This window comes from Peromyscus leucopus, chromosome 17, assembly GCF_004664715.2.
Source record: "Peromyscus leucopus breed LL Stock chromosome 17, UCI_PerLeu_2.1, whole genome shotgun sequence".
In the NCBI taxonomy this organism is placed as follows: domain Eukaryota; kingdom Metazoa; phylum Chordata; class Mammalia; order Rodentia; family Cricetidae; genus Peromyscus; species Peromyscus leucopus.
Window position 1 is genome coordinate 13,170,775 of NC_051077.1, and position 23,624 is coordinate 13,194,398.

The 23,624-nt window shown below is 44.6% G+C and overlaps 2 protein-coding genes and 1 non-coding gene across 5 annotated transcripts in view; 2 read left to right on the top strand and 1 right to left on the bottom strand.

Annotated features, from left to right (window-relative positions):
* Positions 1 to 7,737, bottom strand: part of Bag4 (BAG cochaperone 4) — a 34,805-nt gene extending 27,068 nt beyond the window's left edge. For 2 of the 3 annotated variants that reach the window (XR_005093080.1, XM_028854835.2), the window contains exon 1: positions 7,405 to 7,737. Coding sequence is in view for 2 of the 3 variants with exons in the window: in XM_028854835.2 (XP_028710668.1) it covers positions 7,405 to 7,677 (273 nt within the window). In the remaining variant the exon portion in view is untranslated. The remainder of the gene's footprint in view (positions 1 to 7,404) is intronic. The other variant, XM_037211661.1, reaches the window with a different exon arrangement.
* Positions 7,738 to 7,837: 100 nt separating this feature from the next.
* On the top strand, positions 7,838 to 20,844 carry Lsm1 (LSM1 homolog, mRNA degradation associated). The gene is made up of 4 exons (XM_028854836.2): positions 7,838 to 8,229; positions 12,883 to 12,951; positions 15,283 to 15,398; positions 20,249 to 20,844. Exons 1-4 carry the CDS (start codon positions 8,184 to 8,186, stop codon positions 20,417 to 20,419), a joined length of 402 nt encoding a protein of 133 aa, XP_028710669.1. The 5' UTR covers positions 7,838 to 8,183; the 3' UTR covers positions 20,420 to 20,844.
* LOC114681367 lies at positions 15,628 to 15,731 on the top strand. The gene has a single exon (XR_003732895.1). It is a non-coding gene; the product is annotated as a U6 spliceosomal RNA (small nuclear RNA).
* Positions 20,845 to 23,624: the final 2,780 nt, after the last annotated feature.

Consider the following 23,624-nt stretch of genomic DNA (forward strand, 5'->3'; position numbering starts at 1 on the left):
ACCTCTAACAAGAGGCAAGATAATAGGGATCAAAAAGAGAAGACAAAAAAAAAAAGAGCCCTAATATAAAGCCACTATAACAGAGAAAAATAAAATAAAGCCACTATCACCATTATTAAACTTAAAAAGATAAAGTACAAAGTAAATCACAAGCCCCAGAACAAAACAACTATTGGAGAGCTGGTAAGAGGCTGGTCTCGTGCACTACACACCACACACTGAAATGATAATAAAAGGAATCCTATGTCAAGATGACCAGCAAACCCCAGGCAGTGGTTTGCCTCTTCCCAATTCCAGTCACTACCTCTGTCAGCACATGCTGAGTATACCCACTGAAAACCTGAAATGCACCCGGCAGTGGTGCCGCACAACTTTAGTCCCAGCACCGGGAGGCAGAGACAGGAGGATATCTGTGAGTTCAAGGCAGCCTGGTCTACAGAGCGAGTTCCAGAACAGTCAGAGCTACACAGAGAAACCTTGTCTGGAAAAAAGAAAAAAAAAAAAGAAAGAAAAAAAAGAAAAGAAAACCTGAAATCCAAACTGCTCTAATTTTGGATATTCTGAGCTTTGATATGACATTCCAAGAAGAAAGTCACACTTGACCTCATGTGATGCGCTGCAGTCAAAATGCATGTAATGGACAGGGAGCGGCTTGGTGGCAGAGCACTTACCCAGCTCATTCAAGGCGCTGGGTTCCATTCCCAGCACAGCAAAACAAACAAACAAAATGCAGAGGCATTAACATGGTGTACAGTTACCTTCACAGCCTTGTGTAAAAGTTGTACATAATGAATTTCATGTTTAGATTCAGGTCCTGCCTTCAAAATAACCCATTATGTTTATGAGGTATCTTTCAAAAATCTGAAACCTGAAATACTCCTGGTGCCAAACATTTCAGATAGGAGATATTTAGCCTGTTCAACAAGTACAACATAAGGTTATTGGTCACTCCTTAGAATACTTACTCAACAACATTGGAACATGAAACTATTACTAGTCAAGTTTACTACAAGGACGTACATGGTTTTTTTTTTGTTTTGTTTTTTTGTATTCTAGTACTTTTCCCTATGGCTAAGCTTTCTGCTTATAACTTAGAACTTTAGCGCCATTGATCTTACAGAACAGTCACCATTTGAAAGAGTAAGTCTAGCTGTGATAACATCATCTTTTCAGGCTCTGTCTACAAATAAACTGTAGTAAGCCACTAAACTCTTGTAAGAATCCTCCAAACCAATTCTTAAACCTTTCTAAAGTACTGACTGCTAGTTTAAGACATGACATGTTTATTATTCAGTAAGGTGAATTACTTTGCTTTGAACTTACAGCTCAAGTGTACTTTGGCTCCTAACAAACCATTTTTATTTCCTTTAAAGAGGGTTTTTGTGTTGGTTTTGGTGGTTTGTTGGTTTTGCTGGATTAAACCTGGAGTTATGGTTTATCTACACTCTCTTCCATGACTTTAACTCATGAGTAAAGACATGAGAAGACATGGGCTGAAGCTGATTGCCCCAGAGATGGTGACGCTCAGCCTAAATCTTCAGATCTCCACCAAGGGTCTGTCTGGCCTTCTAACTGACTCTCCGGTTCACTTTTCCCAGAATCCTCCACACTACTCAATTTCCTGACACCACAGTCCCTTGCTTTGCTTTCTTCAGATAGACTCACCTCACAAAACCCAAACCCTTGGCCGGGCGGTGGTGGCGCACACCTTTAATCCCAGCACTCGGGAGGCAGAGCCAGGTGGATCTCTGTGAGTTCGAGGCCAGCCTGGGCTACCAAGTGAGTTCCAGGAAAGGCGCAAAGCTACACAGAGAAACCCTGTCTCGAAGAAAAAAAAAAAAAACTCAAACCCTGTCGAAACACAGTTATCCACTGTGTAGAGAACACAAGCAGCTCTCCAGTTTGTTTTTCGTTTAGTTTCTTTTTTTCTTCCCACACTGGGGATTAATTCCAGAGTTCTGTGATGCTAGGCAAGTATTCTACCAGCGTGGTACATCCCTAGCCTTATTTTTGTTTTGAGACAGGGTTCTACAGAGTTGCCCGGCTGGTCTGGAAACTTCTGTCCTTTCATCTTAAGCTGCCTCACGAGATGGGGTTGCAGGCCAGGACCACACACTCTTCTCCTGTTTTCACTTTGCACTGCCAGCCTAAGTCTCAAGAAGGCACACAGTGCTGCTAAGAATCAATCACAGAGACTCCTCAGCAGGCTCGCTCTCACTCTCCACAACTTCCTCTCAGATCTCTAAGTGCATTAATTAGGGTGCTCACATGAGCATGGATGAAGGCTTGTTTACAGAAGCAGAGAGACTTAACAGACTACACCACTGAAGACCACCCTACTGCCAACTATTAACTGTCAACAGCGCCTCTGGAAGGGGTGGTGCTTTGTCGGCCACTCTCTGCTAGCCTCTGTTTATGGCCTATAAATCCTCCGAAAGTTGGAGCCTCATGAATCTCTCAGTGACGGAGTGCTGCTAAACCCAACCTTGTGCAGGCAGGCAGGTCCTACACAGTTGCTGTGAGCTCATCAGTGCCACAACCACGCCGTACCAGAAGACAGTCTCCCATAACAGCCTTCTCCTTCCTCTTACCTTCTTTCCATCCCCACTTCCATTATGTTCTTTGAGCCTTGGAAGAGATAAAATGCACGACCCATCTAGGGCTGAGCATTCAACAGTCCAATTCCAGCACATTAACCAGTGATAAAGCTCAGCGTTAATCACCACCCACTACAACACACACAAAGCCCACCACTGCCACCAACAGCCAACCTTTGACCAAACCTGACAACAGCACTGATCTGTGAGCACAAAGAATCTGAAGGAAGATCTTCAGTGGGCACAATCGGTCCATTTAGCAAAACAACAGTAGTAGCAGTTCCCCGTTAGGGTCTGTGACCTCCCTAACCACAGGCTTTTGAACAAGCTTACAGTACCAGGCTTGAATTCTCTCCTGTAAAGTGGGACTCAAATACAAAGAGGTATCAACGCTCTAACAGTCAATGCCGCTATCACACAAGTGGGCACATCTTGCCAGGTCAGTTAGTGGATGAGCATGGGCCCCTGTCGGGTGAAGACTGTTCTTTATTTTTTTTTTTCTCAAGCAGCCTGCACAGCTACTCAAGGCACTATGAAAGCTGTCAGCAGGGAGAAAGCTTCCAGCTCAGTCTCACTTTGATTTCTCTGCCCTGTAAACAAAGTATGTGGTGTCTTCAACAACAGGGTTTTCTCCATCTTGTTCTGGTGGCGATCCAAGAGCAGTGGCAACAGAAATACTACAAACAACATGTATGCATATGCATCATGTGTGTGCATGGTGCCTGAAGAGGCCAGAAGGGGGCGTCTGACCACTTGGAACTGCCATGTGGTTGTTGAATTGAACCCAGGTCCTCTGGAAGAGTACCCAGTGTTCTTGTTTTGTTTTGAGACAGGGTTTCTCTGTGTTGTTTTGGTGCCTGTTATGGATCTTGCTCTGTAGACCAGGCTGGCCTTGAACTCAGAGATCCGCCTGCCTCTGCCTCCCAAGTGCTGGAATTAAAGGTGTGTACCAATGGCATTGTGGCCATGCTTTAATCAAGCATGGAGCAGAAGTAGGCGATCTGAGTTTAAGGCCAGCCTGGTCTACAGAGCAAGATCCACCACAGGTACCAAAACTACAGAGAAACCCTGTCTTGAAAAACAAAAAAAAAACAAACAAAAAAAAGGCGTGTACCTGTACCACCACCACCACCAGGTGTATCCACTGTTCTTAACCATTGAGCCATCTCTCAGGCCTTAGAAGTTATTCTCTCAAAAAAACTGGTGAAAGCCTGGTGAAGCCTGGTGGTGAATGCACACGCCTTTAATCCCAGCACTCGGGAGGCAGAGGCAGGCAGATCTGAGTTCAAGGCCAGCCTAGTCTACAAATGGAATTCCAGGATAGCCAGGGCTAGAGAAACCCTGTCTTAAAAAACCAAAAATCAAAACAAACAACCAAGCAAGCAAACAAACTTGGTGAAAGTGGTGAGTTTCCAATTTCCCCATATGCTGTATTTAAACTTGTTAGTTTAAAAAACCCAGGAAGGGGGAGCTCATTTGTAATCTCAGCATTTGAGAGCGAGAGGCAAGAAGGTCAGAAATTCAAGATCATCCTTTGATGCACACCGTGAGTTCAGGGCCAGCCTAAGATACAGGAGACCCCTATGTCGGAAAAATTAGTGAGTAAAGTCCAATCTTTGCCGTATTCTGAGTAAGCCCTCCACGTCTTAATCCTGTTGCTGTGCACAGAAATCAGTTGGGGATCTTAGAAAGCTAGAGCAGGAAAACTGGAAGAGGACAGAGTCTGCATTTTAACAGCCTTGCAGTAATACTAAAGATTGCTGCCCACAGACCATGCTCTCTTGGTAGATTTTTAAAGTTTCTGGTAGGGTTGTAGATATAGGTAGGTCACTGGTAAAAAGTATGGCCAGAATACACAAGGCCCTGGGTTCAAGTCCCAGCACTGGGGGTAGGGGGGTTCCTCTATCCCCCCCTTTTTTCATATGTGTGCATATTCATGTTTGCATGTGTGAGGACATACATGTGCAGGGTGCACATGCATATAGAGGCCCTCAATAGCTCTTCTACCTCACTCAATGAGGCAGGGTCCCTCCATCAAAAGCAGAGCTCTCCCACATTGCTAGCTAATCTCGCTAGCCAGCTAGCTCTGGGGATCCCAACTCATCCTTCTAAAGCTGGAATTATAGATAAGCCACCCAGCATTTACATGGGGTCTTGGAATCCAAAGCCCTGTCTTCAAACTTACAAGGCAAGCGTCTCAGCCACGGAGCCATTGCCCTAGTCCTGTACTTTTTTAATTTCACAGATATATTAAAATTTAGTAAAAATCAATAACGATTGTGGATTTGAAAAAAAATGTACATCTATGACAACATGCATATCTTTGTTTTTTTTACCACTATATAAGAAATTCTACCCTTGGGCTGGACATGGTGGCACACGCCTTTAATTCCAGCTCTCTGGAAGCAGAGGCAGGAGGATCTCTGAGTTTGAGGCCAACCTGGCCCACAGAGCCAGTTCCAGGACAGCCAGGGCTACACAGAGAAACCTTATCTAAGAGAAAAAAAAAGAAAGAAAAAGGGAAAAGAAAATAAAAAGAAAACAAATGGCCATTATACATTTCCAGTTTTATCTCAAATTACTCTAGCACCATAACACACACTATGTGCACAGCTTTACTCCAACCAAACCTTAAAACTCACTACATGACACCAAACTTCAGCTTTTACAAGTCTTTCCCTAACTTTTTATCTCTACCCCCCAGAAAACAGACTTTTAGTTTGATAATAAAGCAAACTCAGTAGAAGTCAGTCGGCAGGGCTGGAGAGATGACTCAGAGGTTAAGAACACTGACTGCTCTTCCAGAGGACCTGAGTTCAATTCCTAGCACCCACATGGTGGCTCACAACCATCTGTGATGAGATCTGGCGCTCTGTGTACATAATAAATAATAAATCTAAAAAAAAAAAAAGAAGCCAGTCAGAAGTTTAAAGATCAAGTCCTTTTCCTCATCAACTGATCTGTAATTTGGGTACTTAAAAGGTTAAATACTTCATCACTAGACCATGTGATTGAAGTCCAACAGCCTATTCCATTCCGCTTACTGAGTCAGCACAGAAAATATGAATTCTTCTTTACGTTAACCTCTTAAGACTGCATGTTTTTATTCTTACACAATTTTTAGAGAAATACTTAGCCCACACTTTAAAAATGTACAATTCAGTGGTTTTTAGGGTACTCAAAACTGTGAAGCCATTATCACTAACTTCAGAACACTGTATCACTTCGGGGCCCAGTTTTTTCAACACTTCCTTCCAGTCCCCAACCCCAGGGTCTCTAGAACCTGCTTACTCTGGCACTACATATAAATGGAGTCACACAATATGAAACCAAAATCCTTGTGACCAGCTTCACCCACCATGCATGATGCATTCAAGGTTCATCCATGTTGAAACAAACATGTATAGGAGCTTCATAACTTTCTGAATGTTATGTTCTAAAACACATGCCATGTTTGCTAATCCAGCTATCAGTACTATATGTTACTTCCAATTTTGGCCATTGGAGTAATGATGCTATGAAGATGTGTTAAAATTTTTTATGTGCACATGTTTTCCGTTTCTTTTTTGTTTTTGTGTTGTTATTTGTTTATTTGAAACAAGGTCTTACCATGTAGCTCCGACTGTCCTGGAACACACTATGCAGACCAGGCTGGCCTGATTCTGCATCCTGAGTGCTAGGAATAAAGGCATGCACCACCAACTGATTTCCACTTTTTTTTGTTTGTTTATTTGTTGGTTTTTTCGGAGACAGGGTTTCTCTGTGTAGTTTTGGAGCCTGTGTCCTGGAACTTACTCTGTAGACCAGGCTGGCCTCGAACTCACAGAGATCCGCCTGCCTCTGCCTCCCGAGTGCTGGGACTAAAGGTGTGCGCCGCCACCACCGCGCGGCAGATTTCCACTTTTTGAGTATACTTAATAAGTGGATCTGCTGGATCTATAAGCTAATTCTCTGCCACCACAAATTTTAGGAACTACCCAGCTATTTCCCACGCACTGTACTATTTTGTAATCCCATCATTAATGTGTGAGAATTTTCAGCAAATAAAGATGTTATGAAGGCCAAAAAGATGTGTGCAACCGTCCTATAACAGCTCCATGCAAGGAGAAAGTAGAAATACATTTTTGGCATGTATACAGGTAATAAAATGTTACAGGTCCAAACATATTAAGCAAGTTAATCTCTCGGAGCCTTCTTCATTCAAACACAGGGAAGCATTCACAACATCTGTCTTTCCGTCTTGTGGTGATTAAATAGAACATAAAGGTACTACTTTGCAACATTGACTATTCGTGATTCAATCCCAGCAAAGCTTTAGCGATAAGGGATTAAATGGCCAGTCCCCCACCCCACCCCACCTCACCTCACCCCACCCCCGGCCCGTTCAATCCCTTCCCCGCGGGAGGGGCTGCTGAGTAACCACTAGGGCTGCCGCTGCCCTAGCCACGCAGGATAAAATTGTTACAGCCCGATCCCTCTAAACCTACGTACGCTCTCGGGAGAGCGATCCTGCAGCCTGCTGCCACTTAAAAGCCGAGGAAGTCAGCGCAGAATCCTTTCTGCTTTCGTGATGTGAACGAGCACACCGAGGATGGCTGAAGTCAACACGAAGGGACGCACGGAACAGAACACCAGCATACATCTCCCCCCACCCTCCCCTTCACGTCTCCCAATCTGTGCCTCGGCAGCCTCCTCGGAAGAAGAGCAAATCAGAAACCTCCCTAAGTCTAAAAACCCCCCCAATGGTCCCCTCACCTCCGCCCAAGACTTCCTTCCTGGATCCCCGGGAAAAGACTGCGAAGCTTACCTGGTGTCCGCCTCCGGCTCTCCCCGGCTCTGCCCAGGCGCCTCCCGAGGGGTAGTAGGCATCGCCACCTGCGCCTTCCCCGGGCCAGGTGGTCTCGGCCGGGGCGCCCCCGCGCCCTCGCCAGGAAACAGGAGGCTGGGGAGGCTCGGGGCGCAGAGGAGGGTATAAGGGCGGGGGTACGTGCACCGGGACATCGCCTCCGCCGGGCCCATAGTAGCGGCCGTACGAAGGGCCGTCGCTGGGGCCGTAGCCCGAGCGCCTCAGGGCCGACATGGGCTCCGCCGCCGCGAAGCGCTTCCCGCCCCCCACGGCCGGCCCATGGCGCAGGCGCAGGCGGACGACCAGGACTGGCAGGCGGAGAAAGGGGTCGGCCGGCAGCAGCCAATCCCAAGCCGGTCCCGCCCCCAGCACGCCGAGCGCCGGGAGGAGATGGACCGTAGCCGCCACTCCGGGCCACGGAGCAGGAAAGCCCAGCGCGGCGACGCGCCCGTCACGCAGGGAGAAACGCATGCCCTCCGCTTTCCGTCCTCACGGGCCTGCACACCACCTCCCTGCCGGGAGAGGAAGACACTGTGCCGGCGATCGCACGACCGGCACGCCTCTTTATGTGGACGGACGCGCCGTGCCGGAAGTGGGTGGGGTCAGCGGAGAGCGCTTCCGGCGGCTAGCGGCAATTGAGGTGCAGGTGAGCGGCGGGTTCCCGTCCGCGTCCCGCCGACGGGCGACTGGACGCCCTCGCCCCGCCGCGGCTGCCCGGTGCCGCCTTGCCCGAGCTCAAAATGAACTATATGCCCGGCACCGCCAGCCTCATCGAGGACATCGACAGTGAGTACCTCTCCCCGGCGGGGACACGCCTGCCGTGGGACCCTTTCTCGAGTGGGGGTCCCCTGGGCCCCGGCGGGGTGGTCTGTCTTCACAGCCTCGGAGTTCATTCACCCCTACCCTGCCTCCCTCTGTCCCTGGAGTGGTGATCTCCCCCCCCAAGCTGTGGAACTCCCTCCGAGGGGTGCAGCATCCGACGTGCCCACTGTGAAGTGGTCCAGGCGACTTCCCTCGTGTGCCCTGCCTTTCACTGTAGTATTTCCAGGTTATATTTGACGGTGGGTGGAGGAGAGTGCTTCTGGGAGGACCCACCCAAACCCCCCCCCCCAAAAAAAAAAAAAAAAATCTTAAGACAACAGCAGTTGAATTTAATTAGCAGTCAACGCGGGCCTTCTGTAATGAAACCACTTGCAATCTCGTTTCTCTTATGAGGGTCATTAGCAGTTTCAGATTAAAGCTGTAGAGACAGGTGTCGGAGGTAATAACCGACTTGACAAGAAAGGTTAACTCACTTCAAACTTACTTTCTTCTCTTCGACAATTTTGCTTTTACTGAAAATAGGTCAGTCCTGTACAAACCACAAGGAGACAGTTTTATCTTCTAAGGATTATTTTGATTTTTTCGTCTATGCATGTCCTGCCTGTGTGTACGTGCACTGTGTGTGTGCCTGATAACCACGAAGTCAGATGTCCTTCATCAAATCCTTTGGAACTGGAGTTAAGGAGAGTTGTGAGCCGTAGTTTGGGTGCTGGGAACCAAACTCATCCTCTGAAAGAGCAACAAGTGCTCTTCTGAGCCATCTCTCTAGCCCCACTTTAAATAACCCGCCAGCCCCAAATTCTTTTCTTGGTATGATTCCTCAACTGTATGATTCCTCAAACCTCGGTTTGTTTTTTTGTTTGTGTTTTTTTTTTTTTTTTTTTTTTTTTTTTTTTTTTTTTTTTTTTTTTTTTTCGAGACAGGGTTTCTCTTGTGTAGCTTTGCGCCTTTCCTGGAACTCACTTGGTAGCCCAGGCTGGCCTCGAACTCACAGATCCGCCTGCCTCTGCCTCCCGAGTGCTGGGATTAAAGGCGTGCGCCACCACCGCCCGGCTGTGTTTGGTTTGTTTTATTGTTTATTTTTTCGAGACAGGATTTCTCAGTGTAACAACCCTAGCTGTCCTGGACCTGCCTTTGTAGACCAGACTGGCCTCCAACTCACAGAAATCCACCTGCCTCTGCCTCCCGAGTGCTGGGTTTAAAGGTGTGCACCACCACTGTCCGGCTTTTCAAACAGCATTTCTAAAATAAAAAATAAAAAATAAAACAGCATTAAATTAAAAAAGAAAAAGGGTGTGAGCATGTATGTCTGTGCACTGTGTGCTTGCCTGGTGCTGGGGAGACCAGAAGAAGACATAGCATCCCCTGAAACTAGAGTTACAGGCGGTTGTGAACCACTATGTGGGTGCTGGGAATCGAACCTGGGTCCTCTGGAAGAGCAGCTAGTGCTCTAAAGTGCTGAGCCATTGCTCCAAACCATTAGCAGCATTTTTAAATCATTTTAATCCTGTGACTTTCAAACGCAAAATGATTTATACAGCTTCAAACAAGTAAAAGTTTTAAAAAAAATAATTTACTGTGAGCTTGCAAATTAGAAAGCATCTAAGGTTGCATTCTTAGTTATCAGTGATCCTTCTTTTTTTTTTTTTTTTTTTTTTTTAGGTTTGTTTATTATGTATACAATGTTCTGTCTGTGTGTTTGCCTGCAGGCCAGAAGAAGGCCTTAGATCTCATTACAGATGGTTGTGAGCCACCTTGTGGTTGCTGGGAATTGAACTCAGGACGTCTTGAAGAACAGTCAGTGCTCTTAACCGCTGAGCCATCTCTCCAGTCCCAAGTGATGTTTTTTTTTTTTTTTTCTTTTAAGCCAAATTATTTTGATGTATAAATATTTTTATATATTGTATATTACATATATTTATAAATATATAGATTTATATGTATTATAGCTACATACACATATATACACATACACACACACCCCACCTTATAAGCTATCTGTGAAATGTAATGCAATATTCTTTTAGTGGAGCCTTTATTTATATATAGATATTTATGTATTATATCTACACATACATCCCACCTTATAAGCCTATCTGTGAAGTGTAATGGAATATTCTTTTAGTGGAGCCTTTTACGTTCACTTTTTCTTACATATCTGAATTACCTGAAGCCTCTAACAGCAAATCCTGCCATTTATTAAAATTGCTTATGTTCTCGAGCCTCCCATAATTCTCTGTGGATCCCAGGCCTTCTCCATTACTGAAAAATGTCAAACCTTTTATCTCCCCCTCACTCCCCTATGACAACACACACACTGTTCTCTCCCAGTCCTGGGTTTGTTGTTTTGAGACTGGGTCTCTACATAGGACTGGAACTCACCTGCCTCTGCCTCTGCCTCTCGAGCTCTCTAATTTAGGGTATGCGCCACCATGCCGGGCTCAGCTATGTGTTTATCTGTCTGGCTCCGATATTTGTTTAGTTATGTGTCCCCATCAGGCTTGTGTTCCTTTATGCCTATCTTGGCTCATTGAGGCTTTGACTCTTCTGACCACCTTTGCTGTCAGAAGCTTTGGGTTTTGTTCCTTTGATTTTTATTTGGTTTGATTTCCTCTTTGAGGCAGGCCCCTTCCGTCACACCATTCCTTCTGTCTCGGTCTCTAAAATTCTGGGATTACAGACATGGGCCGCCATGCCTGGCTTGAAGCTATAGTACTTTTAAGGATTTGTTTAGCAGAGTGGTGATGGTTCACGCCTTTGATCCCAGCACTGGGGAGGCAGAGTCAGGTGGATCTCTGTGAGTTCAAGGCCAGCCTGGTCTACAAAGTGAGTTCCAGGAAAGGCGCAAAGCTACACAGAGAAACCCTGTCTCGAAAAAAAAAAAAAAAAAAAAAGAAACACAGAGCCAATGCAGAGATGAAATCCCAAGAGGTCAGAGTAATAGCTAAGCACTAAACCCCTTACCCTTCACTGCCGCTCCTGTCCTTCCCTCCGAAAGACCTCCTTCCTGTGTCCCTGTCTTTTTATAGACTTCCTGTTCTGCCTTCTCAATGGTTGTAAACCCAACTACATGACCTCCATCTATACAGACCTCCAGTTCTATGGTTGATATTGAGATTAAAGGCGTGTGTCTCCATGCTGACTGTATCCTTGAACTCACAGAGATCCGCCTGGCTCTGCCTCTGCCTCCCAAGTGCTGGGATTAAAGGCGTGCGCCACCACCGCCCAGCTTCTGCCATGGCTTGCTATTACTTCTGACCCCCAAGGCAACTTTATTTATTAACATACAAATAAAATCACATTTCAGTACAAATAAAATATCACCATGACTTGTCTTTGTCCTACAATAAATATAAATTCATAAGATTGATGACTTTCAGACCTCAGAATAGTTTAGACCAGTGGTGTTTCTCAACCTTCTAAGGCTTCAAACCTTTAATACGATTCCTCATGTTGTGGTGACCCCCCCAACCTTAAAATTATTTGTGTTACTACTTCTAACTGAAGTTATGCTACGTTGTAAGTTGTACTGTAAATATCTGATGTGTGACCCCCACAAAAAGGCCATTCAGCTCCAGGGGATCAAGACCCACAAGTTGAATACCCCTGGTTTAGAGAAGTGGCTCAGTGATTAAGTGCACACTTCTCTTTCGGGGGGCCAGAGTAATTGCTGGTACCCACATCCATCAGCAGTTCACTGAGCGCTGCCCAGGACTCCAGTGCCAAGAGTCTGATGCGCCTTCTGGGCTCTGCAAGCATGCACACGGACACAAACGCAAAACACATGCGTTTTGTTTAAAGCTCTTAACTGAATTCCTGCTCTAGGGCACCATCAAGTCTTACCTGTCTGAGGCATTTTAGATTTATTTTGGAGGCTTTGCCTCTTGGCTGTACACTAGCCACTCTAAAGCATTGTTTTCCCTTCAGATTTCCTTAATTGAAAGCAAAATGTGAAGCAGGGCGGTGGTGGCGCACGCCTTTAATCACAGCCCTCGGGAGGCAGAGGAGGTGCATCTCGAGGCCAGCCTGGGCTACAGAGTGAGATCCAGGGCTACACAGAGAAACCCTGTCTTAAAAAAATCAAAAAAAGGGGCGCGGTGGGGGGGGCAGGGGGTGTGAGGAAGACTAGTTGAAATAATTCTAGGAGTTAGGTCATAGAAACCTAGCCGATGATGAAGGTAAATAAACTTCTGTAATTCCAGCACTTAGATGAAGGCAGGTCATCCTTAGCTGTATAGTAAACTGGAGCCCAACTAGGTTATGTAAATCCTCTCAGAAAAAGAAAAACTATCTAGACTACGTTTCTCTGTTTAAGATGGAGAAATTATATGACACTAAGAGGCTTAAATGTGACCTCAGAGCCTGGAGCCAGCTGCCCTTCCTGGCTGCCCAGTGGCCTTCTCTAACTGCAGACTATTTGAGTCTTTCCAATACTGACATCATCTAAATCCTAGGCTGCCATAGTTTTCCACACACGTTTTCAATGAACTCCACCTTAAATACATTAGAAGGGGGTCTGGTACAGCTTAAAACAGCTACGAACTGGATGTTTATTGTTACCATGTACGCTCACTGAAACGGACAGCTTTTATTTAAAGATCTTTTCTCTTTCCCCAGAAAAGCACTTGGTCCTACTTCGAGATGGAAGGACACTTATAGGTTTTTTAAGAAGCATTGATCAGTTTGGTATGTATTGTTATGATCTTACTTTTTAATCCCATTGAATTTTTTTGGCGTTATTTCATATTCAGATTTACTTATTTCTAACTTCCCATGTGTCAGCAAAATGGAACTGTTTGGGGTGAGTAAATTGTTTTCAAATTATGGTTAGGTGTTTTAAAAGCTTGTATATTTACAAGTGTGTATTCTAAAACTGATTCTCACTAGTGTTTTTATTTTCCCCATTAGAGGGAGCCAAATGATAGAAATAAAGTTAGTCTTCAAATCATTTCCTGGAGGCCATCCCTCCCTGTCAATAGAGTAGAAGCCATTTCCTGAAACTTTTCTTGAGGGAGGGGAACAATAAACTGAATAATTTCCATATAGGAATATACCAGATTTAGGGGTCAGTCTTCATTTTGCGCTCTGCATTTTCTGAAGTAAGATTTATGTTTCCCTTTGGTATAAGAAGCCTCTTAGTTCATACTGAACATTTGTAGGTTATCTGCTAGGTCGCTGGGTTTGAGTGTAAGGATAAACACAGCAGAAACCCCAGAATTTACAAGGTGTGAACAGCCAGCCATATGCCTATTGTCTCAGATACTTGTTAGGCTGAGGCAAAAGGATCCCGTTGGAAACAGATCAAAAACCATCTCACACCAAAACAATACAAACATCAATTTCTGTTTTACTTCAAGACGAGTAGTACTAATTGAAAGAAGAAAAATAATTCCTAGAGGTTAATGTTCTAAATCTTTTTTTTTTATTTTTTTTTAAGGTTTATTTATTTATTATGCATACAGAAGAGGGTGCCAGATCTCATTACAGATAGTTGTGAGCCACCATGCGGTTGCTGGGAATTGAACTCAGGACCTCTGGAAGAGCAGTCGGTGCTCTTAACCTCTGAGCCATTTCTCCAGCCCTAGTGTTCTAAATCTTAAGTTAAATTCATCAAAGTGCTTTGAAGGGATAAATAACGAATGTTGAGATCATGAGATATGATTATCTGACAAGGTGAAAAAGTTTTTTTTGTTTTGTTTTGTTTTTTTCCCCGAGACAGGGTTTCTCTGTAGCTTTGGAGCCTGTCCTGGACTAGCTCTGTAGACCAGGCTAGTCTGGAACTCACAGAGATCCACCTGCTTCTGCCTCCCGAGTGCTGGGATTACAGGCATGCACCACCACTGCTGGGCTAAGTCTTTTTTTTTTTTTTTTTTTTTTTAAAGAATTTATTTATTGCTGGGCGGGGGTGGCGCACGACTTTAATCCCAGCACTTGGGAGGCAGAGCCAGGCAGATCTATGTGAGTTCAAGGCCAGCCTGGTCTACAGAGCGAGATCCAGGAAAGGCGCAAAGCTGCACAGAAAAACTGTCTCGAAAAACAAAAAAAAAGGAGTTTATTTATTATGTATAGTGTTCTGCCTGCATGTATGCCTACATGCCACAAGAGGGCACCAGATCTCATTGTAGATGGTTGGGAGCCACCATGTGGTTGCTGGGAATTGAACTCAAGATGTCTGGAAGAATAGCCAGTTCTCTTAACCTCTGAGCCATCGCTCCAGTCCTGAAAAGATTCTTGCTGTGTCATAGTCCATAAAAATTACATTGGGTTGCATGAATTATAAGAACTGAACAAAAATTAAACCTCAGTGAAGCCAGGCGGTTGTGGTGCACGCCTTTGATCCCAGCACTTGGGAGGCAGAGGCAGGCAGATCTCTGTGAGTTCAAGGTCAGCCTGGTCTATAGAGTGAGATCCAGGAAAGGAGCAAAGACAGGAGAAATCCTGTCTCAAAAAACTAAAAAAAAGAAAAAAAAAAAAAAAAAAAAAAAAAACCTCAGTGAAGTTACATCCACATATTCTCACAACATACATATATTCACACAGCAAAGAAAAACTCCAAAAGAAACAGACCTTTAATCTTGGCAGTTGACTAGGTTCAAGTTTCCAGATTTCCGTTTGTTATATTTTATAGGAACCATGCTGATACTAGCAGTTAAATAATACCAAAGTAACTTATTCCTACCATCATTCATTCATTAGCCCAACGTAATGGGAAATACTCTTTCCTTATTTGAGTGCCTCCTAAAACTGAACATGTGCTGGCTCCTGCCTGCTATCGCAGCATGTATAAGGGGATGAGGCAGGAGAATCATCACAAATTCTGGGGCAGCCTGGATTACATCGTGATTTCCAGGCCAGGTGAAGCTGGAGTGAGACCCTATCCCCCACCCCCACCCACCCACCCTCCACACACACAAAAACCCAACCCCCAAAACCAAATTCTCCTCACGGTTTGTTATAACCAGTGAAATTAAAAAGTAACTAAATAATTGAATCTCTCTCTTCTCTGTGTGCTTGTAGCTAACTTAGTCCTGCATCAGACTGTGGAGCGCATTCACGTGGGCAGAAAGTACGGTGATATTCCTCGAGGGATTTTTGTGGTCAGAGGAGAAAATGTGGTCCTGCTAGGAGAAATAGTAAGTGAAAACTGCTAAGCTGCTGCTATGGATCTGGGCACTGATGCGAGCTGCCTTCTCCCAACTGCAGCAAGCTTCTCTCAAGAACCCACTAGTCAGGGAAGCTGTAGTTACCAGAGCAACACTGCCAAGGGTAGTTAACATCATTCCATTGCGTGTTTGCATTTTAAAGATTTGCTCTCACTAGCAAAATAGCGTTGGCTTTATCTGATAGCAAACAATATTGCTGGTGCTCGCTTCAGTAGCCCATATACTAAGATTGGAATAATACAAAGATTAGCGTGGCCTCTGTGCAAGCATGGCACACAGATCTGTTAAGTGTTCCATGTTTGTTCATCTGGAAAGAAAGAAACAATATTGCTGGGTATGGTGACTCCTGTCTATAATCCCAGCAGTTGGGAAGCTGTGGTAGGTGGATCTCTTCTAGTTTGAAGCTGTGTGTGTGTGTGTGTGTGTGTGTGTGTGTGTTTTCTCCAGGCCAGCCAGGGCTCAAATGTAATACCCTCTTCAAAAGAATAAAACAAGAACAAATATATTGATCCTTATGTGGTTTTTAAATAATCTCTAATAGCAAAAAGTTACAGAACTTGTTATATGTCCTGATTTATAAAGGTATAATTTAGAGCTGGGAGTATTTCACAATGGTAAAATCTTGCCTAGCACTGAAAACAAGATTTACTTGTTGGAATATTTTAATCATTTAAGTAGTTGGTAAGGAGCTGGAGAGATGGCTCAGTGATTAAGAGCACATGCTGTTCTCACTGAGGGCCTGAGTTTGGTTCCTAGCTCACAACCGTCTGTAACTCAAGCTCCAATGGATCGCAGGACACCTGTGTTCTTATGCACATACCATAGATACATAATTTAAAAAATAATGAAATCAAATGGTTGGTTGCACTTCATGTTTCGTGGCATAAAGTTAATCAGCAGCATTTGAGGAAAGTGTTGTGTATATTTTTAGAAAGGAAAACAGTAGGTGTAGGAAAAGCCACTGTGAGGTTTCAGAGTGGAACTCGGGACTAGGGAGGAAGAGGAAGGACCTGAGTATTTGTGTCAGAAAGAGCAGCCAGTGAGATGTTAAATTACATCTGAAGTATTACTGCTTGCTCTGTATATGTGTGTGTGTGCACATCAGAAGATGATTGTGTGTGTGTGTGTGTGTGTGTGTGTGTGTGTGTGTGTGTGTATATAGACATATATGTTTGAAGTATTCAGATTTTCTGTTAAGTACTTATTTAAGCCTGAAATCCTGTTGTGTTTCTAGGAAAGTCAAAGTCCCTGTGACACTGGTTGACATTCAGCATGGGGCGGGGGCAGGGGCTCGGCAGTGCTGTGCTTGGGTAGAGTGTATAACACCCCGAAAGAAGATGGGGAAAGAAGGGAGAGAGGAAGACATTAAGGACTGGAAACAACCAGTTTGCCAGAAACATCCTACATTCGATGTGTTCTCACTTGGTTTCTAGAGTCTCTCAGTGGTCAGCAATGTCTTAATTTAGTGTTCAGAAGGCTTTGAGTAGAGCAGTTTAGTGTGTAGTTATTTTTCTTTTAACACTCTTTCAAGAAAATGAGAAAATTCAGTTGGCGATAGTTTGATGGAGAGGCCCTCCTGTTGGAAACAGCTTAACCCAGCTGTGAGTGAGTCTGAGGTCAGCATGAGACCGTCCCAACATCCTGGGCTGGGAAGATGGCTCCTGGGAGCAGTGTTTGCCGCACAAGCGTGAGGGCGCCTACGTAAAAGCTGTCACTCCAGCACTGGCAGGGCCTCAGAGGCCAGCCAGTCTAGCTGAAACCAAGAGTTCCAGGTTCCTTGAGAGACTGTCTCAAAAAATCAGGGAGTGATCAAGCACCCTACATGAGCCTCTGGCCTTCACATGTACATAAACATGTGTCTGCTTCCCAAGCACTGCTGTGAAATGTATTAATACCTCATCATTTTAAAATATTTTTCTGTGGTGGGGCTGGAAAGATGGCTCGGCAGTTAAGAGCACTGGCTGCTCTTGCAGAGAACTGGGTTCAGTTCCCAGCACCCACATGGTGGCTCGCAACCACTTGTCACTTAACTTCCAAGGACTCTGACACCTTCTGTGGGCACTAGGCATGCACACAGTGCATATACATACATAGGTGTAAAGCATTCATATCATTTTCTAGCCTCTTTTAAAAAATGATTATGTATGGCCTTTATTCCAGCTCTCAGGAGGCAGAGCCAGGCGGATCTCTGTGAGTTCTGGGCCAGCCTGGTCTACAGAGCGAGATCCAGGACAGGCACCAAAACTACACAGAGAAACCCTGTCTCGAAAAACCAAAAAAAAAAAAAAAAAACCAGATTATGTAAGTCAGCAGTCAGTCTGAAGAAATTACATATTAAAGCCCAAGAGAACTCATAACCAGCATATCTTTAGAGAAGCATTGTTGAAGACATCTCTAATGGTACCCCATGGTGGCACATGCCTGTGATATCAGAAGTATGGAGACTGAGGCAGAAGATTTCAAGTTTATGGCCAGTCTGCACAAGACCTTATTCCAAAAAGAAAACAAAGTGCCTGGATTCTGCTGGATGTTGAAGGATCCCAGTCCTAAGAACCTTTTCTTTAAAAGGTTATCCCATTGTGGTCATCATTAGTAGTTCCGTGGGTGAAATACCGTGAAAAGCCCAGGAAAGCAGAGCTAAGCCATTGTCTTTTCTTCACTCCACGGTTATGAGGGAAGGGGTTAGGTGATCATGTGTAGTTTTTAGCAGATAACCTTTGACCTGGGTAACTTATGCAACTTGTGTGGCTTCTTCTAACCTCCTGCTGAGAGTCCTTCCTCTGATACCGCAACAGCTGAGCTCTGAGACCTTGGAGGCATGTGTCAGTTATTATCCAGACTGAAACATCTGCAGATTTTTTTTCTGGTCGGTGTCTTTCCAAATCACCTCATCAAAAGTCATGAAAGGGACTGGAAAGATGGCTATCAATAATTGAGTGCTTACTGCTTCCCTAGTTCTTCGGGAGAACCTGAGTTCAGTTCCCAGCACCCACATACGGTAGCTCATACCTGACTAACTCCAGCTTCAGGAGGTATGACACCCTTGTCTGGTCTCTGCCCACATCCCTGGCTAGGCATAAATTTAAAAAAAAAGTCACAGAGGGTAAGCAGCTCATCTGTAATCCCAGCATTCACTAGAGGAGATCAATGAGTAGAGGCCAGCTTGGGTATTATATAGTGAGTTCTAGGACAGACACTTTTTGCTGTATAACAAAGATCCTGACTGGGAGGAGTTGTGGGGAGGGGGCAGAAATATATTGCTGCTTTATCTATGTAGGCTTTCCATGTTACAGATAATACCTATACATTTTAAAAATGATAAAATCTGTGTTTAGTGAGGCTCGTTTATAGTTCTGCATTGCAAGATTGGTTATTAAATGTTTATGACAAATAATAAGTATATTATGCTGTGTTAAATGAAAATAAAATTGACAGTCACTATTTGCGTTATGGGTTTGTTCTTGTTTTAAGTCCTGTATACACCTGGTCTGATGACGTAGCTAGCATACACAAGGCTCTGGTTGATCCCCGGCACCATGGAACAAAATGGCTCCAAGGCCAGTGAGATGGCTCAGTGGTTTAAGGCACTGTGCAAGCCTGACAATCTGAGTTCAGTTCCCAGAAGCCAGTGAGTGTGGGAGGAGAGGCCGACTCTACAGCTGTCCTTAGGCCGTCACACATGCACTGAGACCCACATGCAGTTTAAAGACGCAGTTCCAAACAATAAACAGACTCAGTGCCTCTGGCCACAAATAGATGGACGGGCCTACACCTGAAAATAACATTCAACAAATATTGGTGTTCCATTCTAGAATCATGAATAATTTTTAAAGTTTCAGATTGTCTGCTAATATACATTCCTACAGTGTGTATGTATTTTTGGAGTAAGAAAAGTGAAGTAATATTTTTATTAAAATGTATCTGGGCATGGTGGTTCACGCCTTTAATCCCAGCCACTCAGGAGACATGGGCAGGTTGATCTCTGAGTTCAAGGTCAGCCTGATATACAGAGAATTCCAGGACAGCCAGGGCTACACAGAGAAACCCTGTCTCAAAAAACAGAGAGAGAGAGAGAGAGAGAGAGAGAGAGAGAGAGAGAGAGAGAGAGAGAGAGAGAGAGAGAGAAATAAATGTAAAATACAAGACTTATCTGTAGCTATTGTGTTGTGGCCGGAATCCTTTCTTTGGAGCCTGTATAGTTGAGATACCTTTCTGTAAACAGCCTTAGAGATGTGTGAGTGCAGGTGCACACTTACAAGTGTACATGGAGGGCTCAGAGGATAACTTTGTGGGTATCAGTGCTCATCTTGCACCTTGTTTGAGACAGGGTCTCTTTCCACTGTGTGCCCCAGTTGAACTGGCCCTCCTCAGTTTCCAGAGATGCTCCTGTCTGTCTTCCCATTTCGCAGCAGGAGCACTGGGATCATAGGTGTGCTGCTGTGTCCAGCTTCATGTGGGCTGTAGGGAGTCCAACTCGGGTCTCCCCGAGTGCACAGCAAGCACTTTGTCCTCTGAGTTACCTGCTAAGCTCAGGTTTTGTGTTGAAGAAAAGCTGTTCTTTCACTTGTAGTAGAAAGTTACCCCTGACTAACATGGGTCTTCACCGGAACCTCTGCTGTGCCTGCTGATCCGGACCCCTGTGTGCACATTCTAAGTGGTGTATGTTGTGTACTGTCACTGCCTGTCTCTGTCTGCAGGAGAAGGGTATCTCAGCCTTATCACAGCTAGGAAAAGCAGCCCAAGCGCCATACTGGGATCTGTGGGTGAGATTTTCTGTTCTGGACTTCATGGGAAGTTGTTCAAACCTCCCTGTTTTGCAGGACTTGGAAAAGGAGAGCGACACGCCCCTCCAGCAGGTGTCTATTGAAGAGATTCTAGAGGAACAGCGGGTAGAACAGCAGACCAGACTGGAGGCAGAGAAGCTGAAGGTTCAGGCCCTTAAAGACCGGGGCCTCTCCATCCCTCGAGCAGACACTCTGGATGAGTACTGAGGCCTTTGCTCTAGAGAGCGAGGGCTGTCACCTGGTCACCTCACACATTGACCAAAGACTGTCTAGTGAAATGAAAGGTGGCCTTATTCTTTCACATAGGTCCCCGTGAAGATATCATGCGATTTTGTTTTTAACAAAATCATTGTATGTTTTGTTTTGCTTTTCTGTTTCAAACAGTCTTGTTATATAGCTCTGGCTAACCTGAATCTCACTATGTAGACCAGGCTGGCCTCTAACTTGTGGGACTACAGGTGTGGTCCACCATGCCCAGCTTTATTGTTTAAGGACACGGTGACATGACCCCAAGTCACTGAGGAGCCAAGAATCACGTCTTTATATTGCTTTCCTTATCTCAGAGTTTACATTTCTTTTTAAAAGATACTCCTTCATTTACTTGTAAATAAAGAATGAATCCCATAATGTCATATTATTTCACAAAATGGAGTTACCTCTGGTGAAAAGAGGCAATTCCCTGCTGCAGAAGGTGTGACGTTCCTAGGCTCGGATCCGGATCCCCTGCCGGCACAATCCACGTAGCTGTCTGCTCGTCAAGACATACCTATCTTGGTTTCCCGTCCCCATTTTCATGTTTGTAAATCTGATCAAGTTTCAGGATTGAGAAGGGAGTTTTCAAGGAACTAGTTACAACAGAAGCCTCTTGTTTAAGAAACTTGAACCCTGCTTTACCCACAGCTATTTCAAACTACTTCTCAGAAGAAAGAATGTCTTCATAATGTGCTCCGTTCTCAGTCTTCTGTCACTCTAGCTAGGTTTCCAAGTCCTCTACACTTGAGTTTCGATCACCTTTGGCTTAGGTCATCTCACACACACACACACACACACAAATCCACAAATGGTGTTTAGTAACTGCTGATTCATAGTGACCCCACTGCGTTGACTTGATTTCTGGAGAGTCATGGTTGCGTAGTGAGTGTAACAGATGACATTTTAAAAGCAGTGTGCTTTAGTAGGCAACAGGCAGGAATGAAGCAACAGCGTGGAAATTGGCTTATAAGCACATTGAAATGATTCTCAGTAATGTAATTATCCCACATAATTCCCTTGTGTAATCTTTTGGGCAGTGGTGTGGACTGTTTCATACTGTGATAGGAAATATACTTAGTTTATGTTTCCAAGTGTTTAAAAAAAACCTGCCCCAGATGCCCATAAACCATTTGGCATGTTAATTCTTCATTACTGGGTTAGTTTTACAGTAGATGCTTTTTGAAGAAATTATTGTCCTTGGATTGAAGATGTAGCTCAATTGAGGATAGTGCTTAGAATGTGCAAGGTTCATGCCAGGCAGTAGTGGCACATGCCTTTAATCCTGGCATTTAGGAGGCAGAGGGAACTGAGTGGGAGGCCATCATGGTCTACAGAGTGAATTCCAGGACAACCAAGGCTACACAGAGAAACTCTGTCTCAAAGAGCAAGCAAAAAAAAAAAAAAAGAATGCGAGGTTCACATCACATATCTAAGTAGAGGGACTTTAATTGTGCTCTGCTGTTTCAGAACATTTGGCACCTTCAAGAGCTGTTCGTCACTTATTTCAACATCAAACAACTCCAATGCAATAAGAGACGTTATAAAAGGGAAAGGGACCTTCTTGCCCATTGAATCTGTTCTTTGCAAGGTTCAGTCAGTTGTGATGTTTCTGATCTATGTCCTGCAGCAGCCTGGAGTTGAATCTAAAAGTTAAACTGTTTAGACTGCTTCCTTCCTCTTAGTTCCCAGATTGCTTGGCCTAGGGGCTTGCTTCAACTGTCCTGTGTGCCCTGATCACTGACCACTGTAGATACACTCCTAGGAGACTGCAGGAGCAATTCCAGTTCATAGTGAAAGTTGGGGCAGTTGATTTCAGAGGGGAAAATGAGAACACCCTGCTTGTAGCCATCTTGATTCTGAAATAACTGAGCTTATCTGTTTCTTTAAACTTCCTCCTTAGGCCCTTCATATAATTGATTTCATGCTCTCTGCTTTTTAAATCTACAACATCTCTACTCTGAATAGAATACAAAGTAGAGCACAAAAACAAAGAAGAAATATAGAGTACATCCTGTACAATGAAGTTAGGTTGAGCACATCCTGTACAATGAAGTTAGGTTGAGTACATCCTGTACAATGAAGTTAGGTTGTATGTAAACCTTGCGTGCATGCTGACACTGGTTATAAAGTACACATTTCTGAGAGTGACTCCAGCACTTGAAAAGCATTATAGTCTGGTTTTCTATGTCCATTATAACTAGGAAAGGGAAACGCACATCCTCATTGTCCTGCCTTTGATTTCAACCACTGAAGATTACCTTTGCTACCTTCAGATCTCTGCTCAAGTGCCACCCTCCCTGACTACCTCTTCCAAACGGCATGTCTAGGATGGGAAGGTAGCTCAGTGGTAGAAAGCTTGCTTAGCATGTTCTGGGTTCTAGCCCCAGTATTGGGGTAGGAGGAGAAAATCCCCTCAAAAATCCTACCTCCCCCTATTTCCCTTCCAGGTCTATTTTTTACCCTGACAGCCATCAACAGCTGACAAGCCATTGTTTACTATTTCAACCCCTGAAGTAAATGCCTAAGACTGGGATTTCTGAGTGTGTGGGCACATGTCTATAATTCCAGCACCTGGGAGGCGGAAGGTCCAGTATTTGAAGCCAACCTCTGCTACAGTGTGAATTGGAGGCCAGCCTGGGCTACACGAGTCCCTGTCTTTAAAAAAAAAGAAAAAAAGAAAAAAAGTAAAAACCATGCGTGGTGGTGCACACCTTTAATCCCAGCACTTGCCAGGCAGAGACAGGGGGTCCTTGTGACCTTGAGGCCTGCCTGGTCACAGTGAGTTTCAGGACTACAGAGACCCTGTCTCAACCAAACCAAACCAGTAGAAGGGTGGGATTTTTCTGTCTGCTCCATCTTGTAGCCCCAACATCTGAGTGAGGTCTGAAATGCTAGGTTTCACTGTGAAGCTGTTGAAGGCTGCATTGATAGAACACAGATAAATGAGCCGGGCGGTGGTGGTAGCAACGCACGCCTTTAATCCCAGCACTCCGGAGACAGAGGCAGGCAGATCTCTGTGAGTTCGAGGCTAGCCTGGTCTACAGAGTGAGTTCCAGGATGGCCGGGGCTGTGACACAGAGAGACCCTGTCTTCAGAACAGATAAATGGGTGAAAATAGAGGTGTCAGTTCAGGTTGACTCAGACAGTGCAGAGACCAGAA

Bases quoted from the DNA above. Each gene is read 5' to 3' on its own strand.
- Lsm1 (XM_028854836.2), top strand. From the start codon at position 8,184: ATGAACTATATGCCCGGCACCGCCAGCCTCATCGAGGACATCGACA. The intron at 8,230-12,882 runs GTGAGTACCTCT...CTCTTTCCCCAG, and splicing joins CCTCATCGAGGACATCGACA to AAAAGCACTTGGTCCTACTT. The intron at 15,399-20,248 runs GTAAGTGAAAAC...CCTGTTTTGCAG, and splicing joins TGGTCCTGCTAGGAGAAATA to GACTTGGAAAAGGAGAGCGA.